At 36.7% G+C, this 14,726-nt stretch overlaps 1 protein-coding gene across 2 annotated transcripts; it reads right to left on the bottom strand.

The window, feature by feature from the left end:
• Window positions 1–1,843: 1,843 nt before the first annotated feature.
• steep1 (STING1 ER exit protein 1) lies at window positions 1,844–13,846 on the bottom strand. Of its 2 annotated transcripts, none has more exon segments than NM_001004659.1 (7): window positions 1,844–2,102; window positions 3,969–4,061; window positions 4,149–4,238; window positions 4,320–4,464; window positions 8,489–8,530; window positions 8,625–8,742; window positions 13,622–13,846. In NM_001004659.1, coding segments are annotated over 7 exon segments (675 nt in total). In that variant the 5' UTR covers window positions 13,746–13,846; the 3' UTR covers window positions 1,844–2,039.
• Window positions 13,847–14,726: the final 880 nt, after the last annotated feature.

Raw genomic sequence — 14,726 nt, 5'->3', positions numbered from 1 at the left:
TATGAGTAACTTTTAAATGATTTTAACTAATGAGTAACTTAAACACACTGCTTTATGTAAGAATGTTCAGTGCATTAACCTGTCCGTGTAACTTTTCAAGAGCCACCAAACTAGGTCAGAGGTCACTGAGACCTTGAGTCGAACTGAGGACTGAAAGCAACTGTTTTGTATTGTTATTTCTATGAGTTAATACTATCTAAAATGTCTGAGGTGATTTTGCTATTTTTATGGTTAATTCTTTTAAAGTGATTCTACTTTTATTCAAGATAGACTTTGTGTAGTAAGAATATTATAACTGCCTGAATGTAGATTATAACGATTTTTAACCAGTTTTGATGAAGACGGCTGAGAGTACACTTAGCCTTGGATAAGAAACAGATTGTACTTTAAGTGTGTGCATTCTATCTGATTGTGGATCCGTTTCACAGGTCTGGAGTCAGCTCTAAACAGTCTATTGGATGTTTGACGATTATATGCTTAAAATATTGTTCAGAATTGTACGCACGAACCACACATAAAAATGTTCCTAGTCTATCAGTGTTTTAACCAATCAGATTAGAACACCTATGCGTATGACGTAGTTAATGACGTTATGTGAGAGTATAATTGTTATTGATTTGTGATTGCAAGTACAGCGGCCTAGGAACTCATTGAGAGTGATGTAGCGGACTTCTGCTAATGAAACTCTAAACTATCTTCAGTAAACTTATTTATTTATTTAAAGCTCTAACTCCGGCTCTTCTTCATGTGACAGACTGCTCATTTTTGGTTAAACTGTATACCATCCCTACAGCCTCAAGGTTGGATGTGTTGTGTGTTCAGAGATGCTCTTCTGCATACCTCGATTGTAAGAAGTGGTTATTGGAGCTACTGTTGTGTTTCCATCAGCTCAAACCAGTCTGGCCATTTTTCTCTGAACTCCAGCATCAACAAGGCATTTGCGCCCACAGAACTGCTGCTCACGGAATATTTTCTCTTTTTCAAACCATTCTCTGTAAACCCTAGAGTTGATTGAAAATCCCAGTAGATCAGCAGTTTCTGAAATACTCAGAGCAGTCTGTCTGGCACCTATAACCATGCCACATTCAAAGTCACTTTCTTCCCCATTCTGATGCTCGGTTTGAACTGCAGCAGATCGTCTTGAGCATGTCTACATGCTTAAATGAATTGAGTTGCTGTCATTTGATTGGCTGATTAGAAATCTGTGTTAACGAGCAGTTGAACAGGTGTACCTAATAAAGTGGCTGGTGAGTGTATGGTTATTTGAGACAGTAAAAATTCAATTTAACATCACCAACACCCATATAGTACGCATTAAACATTTCCGTTTCTATTCAGTTTATTTCTATTCTGTTCTATTCTCTTCTCATGTCAGCAGTATGCGAGCGCTTCATTGGTTCATTTCAGTTGGGTCTGGCATGATGTCTGACCAGTGTGATGGCCGATTAACTGCACCTGTACAGGTACAAAGTCGCACTGGGGTTTGTGCAGGTGTGAAATAATGCTCATACACTGTTCACTGGTCAGCAAATCATTAATCACAGAGCGCACAGAACTGAAAAACAGTGGCCCAGCCGTACAAACACCCAAACCTGTGTTCCAGCAGGTGCACATCATCACTCTTCACAGGTTCTCCAAGAGGTTCTGTCCACATGACACTTCCAGTACAGTGAGGGATCAATCTTCTGCACAAAACTGATCATGACTGCTCGTGTGGATGTGACCATCATGCATGCTGAGTCGAAGGACAACCATACACAACAGCTAAAGTTAGCCTTCAAATTATAGTGCACTATAAATTGTGGACATAAATGTACTAAAATAATTTTGACCACATACACAGTGACACTTTGTTGTATTTAATTTAACAAACATTAGCGGGAAAAAGATTTTACCCATTCAAACATTTCACAAATGTTTAATTAAAAAAAATAATAAAGTAAAAAAGCAATATCTATCCTCTTTGTCAACAAAAGGCTGCACAAATAAACACACACAGCATCTCTTTCCATTTGCTCAGTCTCATTCACACACAATCTTCATTTGAACTGGTTGTCGATGAGCGTTCCCTTCATCTTGGCTTTCTTGGCCTCAAGTTCCGCCTGTATGAAGACAAAAGGTGTTCAGTTCACAGTCAAAATCAGCCATAAGATGCATCTATATTACTGTGAAACATCCTCATGTCCTCAAGTCAAGTCATTTAACTGTCTCTAAACTCATTTAGTGCATTTTCCAAGATGGCTTTAAAACCAATAGTAGTATTAACAATAACATTATTCACACAATAATGTAAGGAACTATCATTTATAATCTTTTCAAAGATATATCATACAGATCGCATTAGCAGAGCCCCTGTGAGCTCGGTTGGGTTTTCCTGATGTGTGAAAAAGACACTATTTGAACAAACTCAGCAAGTCTCAAAGTCTTACTCTTGCCTAGATCTGCAAAAATTCTCTCTGTTCTTCTCTGTTGTAGTTTTTAGTATTATGTCCATAATATATTCCCAGAGTGAAGTCCCACAGCTCATGTAGACTTGATTTATGGTATTTGTCTGCAAAGGAGCATTTCCAAAAGAACGGGAAGAGGCTCAAACGTGGAGTAAAAAGTAAAACTTCTTACTTTTTTGAAGCAAAAAAAAAAATCCTTTTGTTTCATCAAAAACACAGCAAAAAGTTTTTTTCATTTGATTGTAAAAGTACTCTTACAAGATTACCTTGCAGTAAAGCCTATTTCGATTGCAGTCTACATTATTTGCAGTACGTTTCTGTATTTGCATGTGAGAATTATTGTGCATGTGTGTTGTCAAACTGATAATGTTTTTTTAATTTGTTAGTTTTTTATTATTTGCAAGTGTTTACAGTCAATGTAAAAATGATATTATGCTTGCCATTATGAGTCATTTAGTAAATAAACCACTTTTTGCTGCTTACAGGAAAATGACTACTGTTTTTTACTCGCATCATGTTTTAGTGAAAAAAAAATTAATTTCAAGCATAATTACTACAAATTTCCATCAGAAATCATTCAAATGTGCTGATAATAAAATTAAATTTGCTTGATTTTAATAGTTATTTACATATTGATTCAGTAATCTGGGCTGCACGGTGGCAGTGGGTAGCGCTGTCCCCTTACAAGAAGGTCGCGGGTTCGAGCCTCAGCTCGGTCAGTTGGCATTTCTGTTTGGAGTTTTCATGTTCTCCCCGTGATCGCGTGATTTCCTCCGAGTGCTCTGGTTTCCCCCACAAGTCCAAAGATATGCGCTATAGGTGAATTGGGTGAGCTAAACTGTCCATAGTGTATGTGTTTGTGAGTTAGAGTGTATGGATGCTTCCCAATGATGGGTTGCAACTGAAAGGGCATATGTTGCGTAAAACATGGTGGATAAGTTGTCAGTTCATTCCACTGTGGCGAGCCCAGATTATTAAAGAGATTAAGCCGAAACACAAAAATCTTTTTTGTGTGATTGATCAAAAGAACCTGCTGGTAATTAGTTCATAATTCTTTTAATAAAGCTAAACGAATATGACACAGCAAGAGCAAGATATCCTGATTCAAAGTATCATTGTTTTAGTTGGAATTACTATTGGAATAATCACTAGTTTAATTTTTGAAAGAATTTTGTTTTGCGATTAACTTAAAATGATAAAAACTTTGATAAATACAACACAGGACTAAAACTAAAATGAAACGCAGCTCAAAAAACTAACAAAATTTCACAGTATAGTTTTACTTACTGTTACTCTGTGTTTGTGTGTGTGCACCTATCTCCACACTTTTGAAGAAAATTAAATACAAGCCTTCAGCGGCTTAACCAACCACTTTAAAGAACTTCCGAGGTAAATAAGATTAAGACAAATTGAGTGAGTGTGTTTGTTTGAAGGTTCTCTGTCATCTTTAACTCTATATTCATTAGCTGTGCAGACTTTATTAAAGTTTCAATCTGCCTCAAGCATGGATGCCCATCTCACCAGTTCCTGAAGTCGTCTCTTGCTCATTCCTTTCCTCTCCAGCTGTTTCTCAATCACTTTGGCATTCTGGGCATAAGAGTCTGCCACCTCCCGCTGCAGCATAAACCAATCACAATCAATCACAGCTCTTCAACAAAGAGAGGGGATATAAGAGACAAGTCCACCGAAGAACAAACTCACCGCTTCAATCTCTTCCTCTTCTTCATCAATAGTTGAAACAGTAACAGAGCTGAACTTGCCCATGTCTTTGGTGCGTTTGGTCATCATAACCTTCAACACAAACACAAAGGTTACCAGAATTCACAAGTCAATTTTCCTCACCCCTTTTCCAACAAAAACATGATATCTTACTCTGACTTTCTTGGGCGTCTCTTGTTTCTGACTGTAAACGCTTGTGTTGCCGAAGCCCTGGCCAAACTTCACCAAAGCTCCGTCCACTATGAACGTTGTTTGTGTGCTCTTCATTTGATGCTGATAAAACAAAAGTAGACCACACCTACAACAAAACACACGCACAAAAACAGCACATTAATTCAAAAGCTCATAGCAGATTTTCATACATGAAACACTCTCAGTGTTGACGTATGAAATGAGACCGGTTCAGCTGACTCGGACAGAAATCAAACGTGTTAAAAATGCTGAGATCGCACATAACTATCACATTTTAAGCAAACCCCAGAGCTGCGGTCAATCTAAAAGCCTTGACGTCATCCCCCTGGGTCTCAGCATGACCGAATCATCAGAGCAACATGGGAAGCTCGGGACTGGCTGTTGTGCATGCTTATTTATGCACACACTGTATTATGATTGGAAAAGGCTATGAACTACTTGACTGAGTCATTAATTTCAGGACTAACTGCTAGTTATTGTGTAAAGCTAGGAGGCTGTTAACACAAATTAGGCTTTGGCACGGATGATCAGGACCTTGTACTATTTTTTTAATGGGCTTGATATTCAGTAATATTGACCATCTATAAAACATCCAGCATAATGCAGGGCTAATTACTAAATGAACAAATAAATGCACATGGAATATTAATTCGAATATGTATCACTGTTCTGCTTTTTATGGCCACTAAGTGATGCACTTTGATCGCAGTGATGCACTTTTTTGTCGCAGTCTTTATGTCTGCAAAAGTCAGATCTTATGTCTTTGCTGTTTTTCTCCAATAACTATATCTTGATTTAAGGATGTATACATATACAAAATAAGGATGCACTGTTACCATTTTTTAGGGAACCGGTTCAATCCCGTTACCAAAGATTTTGAGTATCGACCGATCCGATCCGAGCCATTTTTTTTCTATAGTTCTTTGTTTCAACAGTTTTGTTGATCATAAATTCAAATAATAATTCTAATAATTTTTTTCTTTAATAAAAATAATAGACCTATAGACCTACTGTAAATGACAGACCACACAAACTCACTAAAAACCTGATGCTTGCTGTAAACTATGCAACATTATTTGAGCATTTATTGCGATACTGATAGGATCTGTTGAAGTCAAGCTTCTTTTCTTTTTAAAACCAAGATATTTTCTTTGAAATCTGTAATAGGCTACCACTATTGACCCTCATCGCTGGTAAAATAACCAGCCTTTCAGCTAAGCCTGATGTTTTCCTGCAGGTTTGATGCAGACAAATCTAAATTGTGGCCAGTTTTAGGCTATTTATTAAACAGTCCCTCGCCTAAACTCGCAGTGAGTGAGACGGAGGAAATGAAAGCACATTGGCATTGAGGTAATATCAGATGCTTAAGACATAGGGCCCTATCGTACACCTGGAGCAATAAGGCACAAGACATGTTTGCCCCAACATGTTGATATTGAGTGCAAGCTCTGTGATTGGTCGGCTTGGTAGCGCTGACGAGTCTGGGTGGCATCAAGAGCCACGCAAGCCCGATGGAGCGACTGTTTACAAGTGTGGAGCTCTGAATGCAAAGTTTTGTTTTGTGTTTACCTCATAGTTAAAGTTGTTGCACGTCTGCCGGTTCCTGCCTCAAAATGATTGAGTTTGAGCCACTTGTATATTCAGGAAGCGTTCAGAAAAATAAAATACCAGTGAAGAAACTCGACACAGAGGAACATAACCACCTCACTGCCAACTAGCGTTTCGGAGGAGTTAATGCAGACCAACAGAGACAGAGCGCAGAAGTATAAATGCACAGCTACGCGTGTTGCATGCGCCGTGGGTTACACCGTCACTTGACGCAGAAGTATAAACCAACCAGGCTTTAGCTGTGCGTCTAGCTAACACACTGTTTTAAACGTGCAGGATGTACAGCAATACGCAAATATCTTTACACCAATTTATGAAATAAAATATTACAAAAAATTATTACTTTCTTCATAAATATAAAAACCACTGCCTCCATGCCTTCTTCATCCCAATAATCATCTTTTTTTTTGTTTATTTATGACAACTTGCTTTTGAATAATGTTATTATTACTAGTGGTAGTAGTATTTAATACATGTACATTTATTAGGGGTGTCAAAATTAATTGTTTCTTCGGTGCACCGCGATGCAGAAACGGACAATAAGGTATTGGTTCAGTAATAATTATAACCGGTTATTATGTACTGACGTCATTTATCTCTTATACGCTCTGTCGCGAGGGAGGTGAGCACAAGTACTCTCAACACTCAGGCAACTCAGGGCCGGCACGTGGCATAGGCATCATAGGCAAATGCTAAGGGTGCTGTATATCCAGGGGGGCGCCAGAAAGGAGCGTGGTTCAGTTGGTTTTGTTTTCGATATTCCTGACACAAATTCAGTTATAGACGGCAATAACTCAAAAACCTCTTACCCTAAAAAGATCTAAAGTGTGTTTCCTACAAAAGGCAAAGCTGGTTATGTTTCACAGCTGTCTTTCTTTTTTTCGCTCCACACTACGAGCACTGCTCCGTTTAAGCCCTCGCAATATGTGTTTAGCCGGGAGAGCTCGCGCTGAGAGAAGTGCTTATTTATTTATTTACCTTTTTTTTCCGTTTTTCTACTCCGCTCAGCGCGATCCCTCCCTGTTGGGAGGGCTTAAGTGTGTGTGTACGTGTGTGTTTGTGTTTGTTTCTTTGGTGCTGTCTATGTTTGTGTATGTGTTTGAATGAGAGACAGTGTGGGACAGTGTGTCTGTGTGTTTATACAGACAGCTTGTTATAGCCTCCCCCCTAAAATATAACACTGTATATGGAAAGCATTGTCAATGCATCGTGATGCACCGAGATATCGAATTGAACCGAATCGAAGGCATGATAATCGTAACCGAACCGTGAGACCAATATAGGTTCACACCTCTAACATTTATATTTGTTTTATTAAAAACAAGCTTAGATTTGATCACCTGTCAGGTTTTGGACCATATGGGGCATATAATATGTGTTTGGATACAAAGTTTTTGAGCACACTTCGTTATTATTGCTTAATTTTTCGTTTGTTGGAAATTAAAACTGAATTTGGAAATAGTTTTGAAACAAATCTTTGCACTTAACAATTAATAATAAATTCATTCATTCATTCGTTTTCTTTTCGGCTTAGTCCCTTTATTAATCCGGGGTCGGATTATACAGCAAGTTTTTACGCAGCGGATGCCCTTTCAGCTGCAACCCATCTCTGGGTTACATCCACACACACATTCACTACGGCCAATTTAGCCAACCCAATTCACCTGTACCACATGTCTTTGGACTGTGGGGGAAACCGGAGCACCTGGAGGAAACCCACGTGAAGGCAGGGAGAACATGCAAACTCCACACAGAACCGCCAACTGAGCCAAGGTTCGAACCAGCAACCTTTTTGCTGTGAGGCAACAGCACTACTTATTGCGCCACTGCCTCACCCCTTAATAATAAACTATTAAATAGTATTTAATTAAATAAATTAATTATTTAGGCTATTGGATCTCTGAGCATAGCCTACAACACAGTTTCCTTGTCCACAAAAAAGTAAGTGAAAATAAAAGCTGATTGGAGGAGGCTTAATCTTTCTATTAATAATCATTTTTCTGTCCTTAAAATAGCAAAAGTGGATTCGGCCATGCCCTTAACACTTTTGTGCCCTGCGCTTTAGACTCTGCACCCAGTTCACTAAAATAGAGCCCATAATCTTAAAAAACTAACAACATATAGTATTTTACATATGGTACAAATGGTCTTTTCATTTCATAAAGAAACACTTATTGGTATAAGTATAGCAGTAGTGTTGTTTAATTCTGTCAAACCTGTTTTATTTTTTCCAAGACTGTGTGAGGAATAGAAAATGATCAACATGATCATTTTCTAATGTTTTTAAACAGTAGACATTTCTTTACTTTCACCTTTATTTAATTTACTACATCTTTGATAACCACAAGTAGTGAATATTAGAGTTAACATTAACATTACAGTTTCTTGAAAAATTATAGCTTTGGCATGTAAACATTTTAACAGCAGATGGTTAAAATAATAACTGTATAATTGTGTTTTTATGTTTAATTCTGTGCATGATGTGTGTAGATATTGTAAAATTAGTATGCAGGATCACTTACTTTCCACATTTTTTTCGATACTGTCTTTCAATGCCCTCTGACCTGCACAGGGACATAAAGTGGTTAGTAATTCCTGATCAACGATTCAACACTGCATTGTAAAACTTCAACACAACTGCTTAGACAACACACACACCTTTTCAAGTACACAGCCTCATCCTCCTCCACGTTGCAGAACTTGTGGGCGTGTTTTGCAGCATCAATCACTCTGGCTTTGTCCCGAGGTCTCATGGGTAGTTTCTCTATCTGACAGTCTAAAAAGGAACACAAAGGAGCTCAATTATTTTTCGCCTTACTTCTTACACAAAGCTCACACATTTCAAGGTCTACAGACAAAACCTATACACTCTTGAAAAGCAGAAAGGTCATGCCCTATTGACCAGAGTGGTTTAGCTGAAATTTTCTATATAGATATCAGCTAGGAATTTCAGATATCTATACTATGTCTAAATCAGACACACACAATTTTTAACTGAAGTATATGTCATATTTAATTGAAAAGCATGATAATATGCAGATCATTCAAAGTCCTATTTGAAGTCATTTTAAAAGGAAAGATCTCTTCAGTTAAAGGGACAGTTCACTCAGAAATAGACATTTACAATTTACTTGCATCAGTTCAAAAGCAGATATTTTAAAGAATTCTAAAACTGTGTAACCACTGACATCTTTAAGACTGGTTTATACTTCTGCATCAAGTGATTAGCGTGAGCTAGCCTTGTGCGAAGCCGCGCATTTATACTTCTGCATGCCGTTTGTGTTGCTCTGCAATAACACATCTGAAACACTAGCTAGCAGTAGGTTTTGTTATATTCCTCTGTATCGATATTCTTAACGGGTGTTTGTTTTTTCCTAAACACTCATTTTGTGGCTTGAACCAGCAGACATGCAACAACTTTAATTATGAGGTAAACAAAAAAATCTGGAGCTCCTTCACAGGAATTGACAATTGTAAACACTCGCTCAATTAGGCCCACGTCTCTAAGTACAGCTCACACTTGGCACAGCTACCAAGCCAACCAATCACAGAGCTTGCTCTACGAGGCGTTGCAACATGCAGTTACATTTTTTGAGAGGTGCGCATCAGCGTCGGTGTCAGCTATAGCGAGGGCTATGTGACCACGAAAAGGCTGCACCAGAGCAAATATGTGTGCTTGACACAGAAGTATAAATTAGCCTTTAGTAGGAAAAACATATACTTTGGAAGTCAACGGTTACAGATTTCCAACACTTAAAAAAAATTGTGTTTTATGTTTAACGGAAGAAAGAAATTCATAAAGGTTTGAAATAAATAAAGAATGAGTTAATGATGACAGAATTGTCTATTTGGGGTGAACTATCCCTTTAACAACATACGTAAAAAAAGCAACTCACTCAAAAAATGTTTTTAAAAACTGCGTTCATTTCTCTGGCAGAACACAAGAGAAAATATTTTGAAAAAAGTGGTTTCAAACAGTTCTGATGATTTATTTTGTATGGTCAAATAATAGTGATCGCAAAATTTCTCCTATTTTATGTTTTTCAAAAAAATTAAAAATAAAACCAGCTTTGGAAACTTCAAAATGAATAGCTTCATGACAAATTTCACAAGCGTTATAATGAACAAAAATACCACAAGAGCGAGTTTAATCACACTCTTTTTATTTCCAGCAGAGAATCACATTATTAACAGAAAACGAAAGAATAACAACACAATGGTGTGTTAATTACCCTCAGCTTCTGATTACATTTCAAGTAAATGTGTTAGTTCTCATTATTGCACTCTTGCTGAGGTGAAGAAGTCTACAACTGTGCTGGAGAGGCCAGCATATACTTAAAGGCTATTAATTCGGACTCCTTTGTATCCCAAAGAGAGTTTCACCTTAGGATATCATGGAGAAAGATTATTAATAGAATAATTAACATATTACTGATAAATTTTAACAAATATGTCACAAAAAAAACTCACACTCTGCAGCATATCATATGTAGACACACAAAGTAATTTGCTATGAGTGTTACAAGACAAACTCATAGAGGAACATGTGTATATTGTATTGTGTATGCTACTGCTGGCCACAGTAACAGAGTTTACTCACAATATAGTCAGCTTAGACTCCATACTTAAAGGGATATTTCACCCAAAAAAGAAAACTCAGTCATCATTTACTCTTGCTATACTTCTTTCAAACGTTCATGAGTTTCTTTCTGTTGAACACAAATATGATAATATTTCTAAAAATGTTGGAAACATCTAACCAGTGACTTCCATAATATACATTTTTCTGATTCCTGCTATGGAAGTCAATGGTTACAGGCTGTCAAGAAGTCTTCTTTAAAATATCTTTCATGTTCAACACCAGAACGAAACTCATAAAGGTTTGAAACAACTTGACGGTGAGACCATCCCTTTAATTTACCATGAATGCAAAAAATCCGAGAGCACACACACTGCATCAAGTCCAAAATCACAAAATCTGCACAACTTAAACTCTTCATTTTAGTTTAGCTCCTAAGAACACATCTTACCGAAAAAAATTAAAAATTAGCATTTTATATAACATCCACATGCAGGCCAAGGTAAAGTATAACACATTTTGAAGAGGCAAATGTATAAAATGACACCTATCTTTCAATATTCACAACTTAAGTGAAGTTGAGCGGAACAATGTCCTGTTGTGTGAAATATCAGTCTGTCTTCCCTAAAAGCGTTTCCCTGTTCACACATTCGACTGAGTTCCAGTGAAAACGAAAGTGATGAGAACAAGGAGAAGTTAGAGGACAAACCATACGTGTTAATGATTTAATCAATTCAATGAGCATAATCTTTGGATTCAGTTCCGAAAGGATTCATCAGCTAGTCATGTTGGGTTACTCAGGGATCTGTCCTGGGACTGCTTCTGTTCCCCAATTTACCCTTCACAATTTGCTTGACAAGTGACCTGGGCCATCTTAACGCCAATATTCTTTTCTCTTGTCACTGTGCGCCACTTTTTCCAACAAGAAGAACATCCAGCTGGGGATGAGTTACATGTGTTTGTAAATTATGCTAGGGAACCAATGTATAATATCTTAACCCTCTACCAAATAGTGTTGCCATATGGCAACATGAAATTTGTTCATTTCCCTGCCACTGTTTCTTTAAGACCGATGTTCTAATATTTTTGTTGGAAAGAGAAGACATTAGTTTAGCCAAATGATGTGCTTTGGTTAAGTCACATGACGTGCAGTGTTTTCTGACAGACTGCCTTTATTGTAAGTAATTGCTGAATGCACATGAAAACGTCAATAAAACAAAGAATCAACTCATTTCATCCACAAAAAAATCTGAGACCTCATCGCTAGTAAGTTATGATGACATATTCGCATTATCACATAAAAAGTTATCAAATTAGTTATTTGTAAATGGATCAAATGTATGTGCTGCCAAATGGCAACAGTGAGCAATAGTGGAATGTGCATTATTGCAATAGGTTAGCTAGATAGCAAGGACAGCTGTAAATGTTTAAGTTAAAACAATAACAACATGAATCCTAGTAATATAATGTTGATTAGTCGTATGTTAAGGACATTTGCATTATGGATAAAATCAAATTTTAATGGCAATACTTTAAATCAGATATAAATACAGGGAACAGTCAGTGTATTAGTGAGGAATAAATAAAATATATACTGTATGAAATAAATAAAAGCTGTTGGAATAACAGTTGTTGTATAATACTGCAACACCAATTAAATCAAAACAAACAACATTTCAAATAACAAAATTGTTACTTTAAAACGTATTCTATGGTAAGCGAAAGAAGAAAAAGACAGGACTGGTTCTTCCTGCAGATGAAAGAGAGGATGAGAATGATGCATACTGGACATTTGATAAGAGCAGTGATAGAGATAGTTCAGGTAAGTTAGCTCAGAGGGAGGTAAGACATGCGTAGTAGAGTATATTATAATATGTAAACATTGTTGGCTAGTAGCTACGTTAAAATGATGGATCTAGATATATTAGACTTGTTATTTTATTGTTATAATATTTACTGGAGGAAATATTTATACTAACTGTATCTTGTATACACGATAATATAATATTGTTTGTTTTCAATAATATTCAGTAAAAAGAAAAATGGAATAAATGAAAGCTGTTGGAATATCAGTTGGTGGAAAGTATGTTTATTTATTTATTATTTATTGCCACATCAGGACCTTATGGCTATTTTATGGCAAAAAACAAAACAAATATGTATTACAATAAAAAGTTACTTAGACAAATGTATAGGATAGATATAAATAAAATTCACACAAAATTTATTCAAAGTTAAATATGATTTTTCAGTTCAATTTTTGATAAATAACTTAAGATTCTTCTTGGTGGTACCTTTTTTAAAATGTCCATCAAAGTACTCTCCTTATAAAAATTTTGTCTAATGGTATTCAAGCAGTAATTACATTTAGGTGGTGTAAAGTATGTTTAAAGTGTGTCATTTATAAGTTCTGTGTTAAGGCTTATAATACCACAACACCAATTAAATCATTTCAAACAACAAAAGTATTAATTATAAGGAAAAGGTCTTATGGCAACATATTATAAAGTGGGGAATTAATCTTACCATAGCTCACTATAGCTAAAACAACACTATGACGTAGCATTCATTTGATTCAATTTATTTTTCAATTTATGCTTATTTATATATCTTTTTTACCATGTAGATTGTGTCACAGCAGTGTAACATAGAAGTTTTGGTAAACTGAATTGTGTCAGTCTAGTTTTCAGAGTTGATGTTCAGTTCAGTTCAGGGTGGTTTAATTTTCACAGCTGAAAGTCCAAACACTAAAGAGCAAATGCATCAATGCACATTCATTAACAAAGAGTTGTGAAAACTAAATTTACGTGCAGCATAATACACTGTACTATAGTACTGTTCAAAAACGTTATATTATTTACAATACATTACCGCAGTATTTGTTGAGATATATTGAGATAAGCTACGCTTGTAAGTTTTTCGCCTTCCTGAAAGGAAGTTGAGACTGCTGCTTCTCAAAGCACTGAAGATTTCCTATAACTAGTCACTTTGTGCTGAACGTAGTGAGTAAATTACTGCATTTTGACCGTCTGCCATGATTACTGCTGTAAGCTAAACTCGCTACTCGCTTACTCACCCAAAACCAGCACCATCTGGCCGCACAGACAGTAATACACGTGAAGGGGTTTCTCTCCGTCATCATACTCCTCCCGGTCACGCGTGTCCGAGCACACCACACTGCGAGAAACCACTTTGGGCATATTTAACCTCTTTTTTACGTTCTGGTTAAACTCACAATCGGTAATACGTGTTTTCAAGCTTGTTTACAGTCCTGTTGTCGCTCGGCGATGACGTATGGTATGTCGAAGAGTCAGGGAAGCCCGTTCATCTTTTGCCCGCTTTCCTCTAGATGGCGCTGTGGATATTAAAAAAGAACAGGATTAGTGCGGGGAAAATGAATAAAGGCTGATGAAGGCGAGATACAGCAACGCGAGCGAGGGCGTTTTTGCTGGTCCACTGAATAATTATTCAGGTATGACTTTTATGTATAAAAATAGTATTATGTTAGTAGCAAAAAAAATACGCTTTATTTACAGGAATAAACTAAATGGCTTAACAAGTTTGTAATTTGTTAGGGTTTGTATTATTATTATTATTCATTCATTCATTTTCTTTTTGGCTTAGTCCCTTTATTAATCCGGGGTCGCCACAGCAGAATGTTTTACGTCCAGCATATGTTTTACGGCAGCGGATGCCCTTCCAGCTGTAACCCATCACTGGGAAACATCCATGCACTCTTTACACTCATACACTATGGCTAATTTAGTTTATGCCACGTTTTTGAACTTGTGAGGAAAACCAGAGCACCCGGAGGAAACCCACACCAACACGGAAGAACATGCAAACTCCACACAGAAACACCTAACCCAGCTGGTGCTCGAACCAGCGACATTCTTGTGAAGTGATTGTGCTACCTACTGCACCATCGTGCTGCCCATTATTATCCTTATTATTAAGAGTTTTCCATAATCTAATGTCATAATATAGGCTAATACAGGCCCATAGGCAGCCTATTGGGGTGGTTCTTTTTTTTAAACAGATCTTTTTGTAGGTATTCACTTCATTTTATATTAAGTTATGTGGTTCAAATACTGTATTTTAGTGACATTTTAAGCAATAATATTTTCTAGACTAGCTTGTCATATGATGATCATCATAACCACACTTTTTGAAGCAACAAA

This window comes from Danio rerio, chromosome 5 (genome assembly GCF_049306965.1).
Source record: "Danio rerio strain Tuebingen ecotype United States chromosome 5, GRCz12tu, whole genome shotgun sequence".
Lineage (NCBI taxonomy): Eukaryota > Metazoa > Chordata > Actinopteri > Cypriniformes > Danionidae > Danio > Danio rerio.
This window is presented reverse-complemented; position numbering and strand designations above follow the sequence as displayed.

Coding starts and splice junctions, on each gene's coding strand:
- steep1 (XM_068221156.1), bottom strand. CDS start 8,719: ATGAGACCTCGGGACAAAGCCAGAGTGATTGATGCTGCAAAACACGCC. Junction 4,465..8,488: donor TATCGAAAAAAATGTGGAAA/GTAAGTGATCCT, acceptor GTTTTGTTGTAG/GTGTGGTCTACTTTTGTTTT. Junction 2,103..3,968: donor AGAGACGACTTCAGGAACTG/GTGAGATGGGCA, acceptor GTCTTCATACAG/GCGGAACTTGAGGCCAAGAA.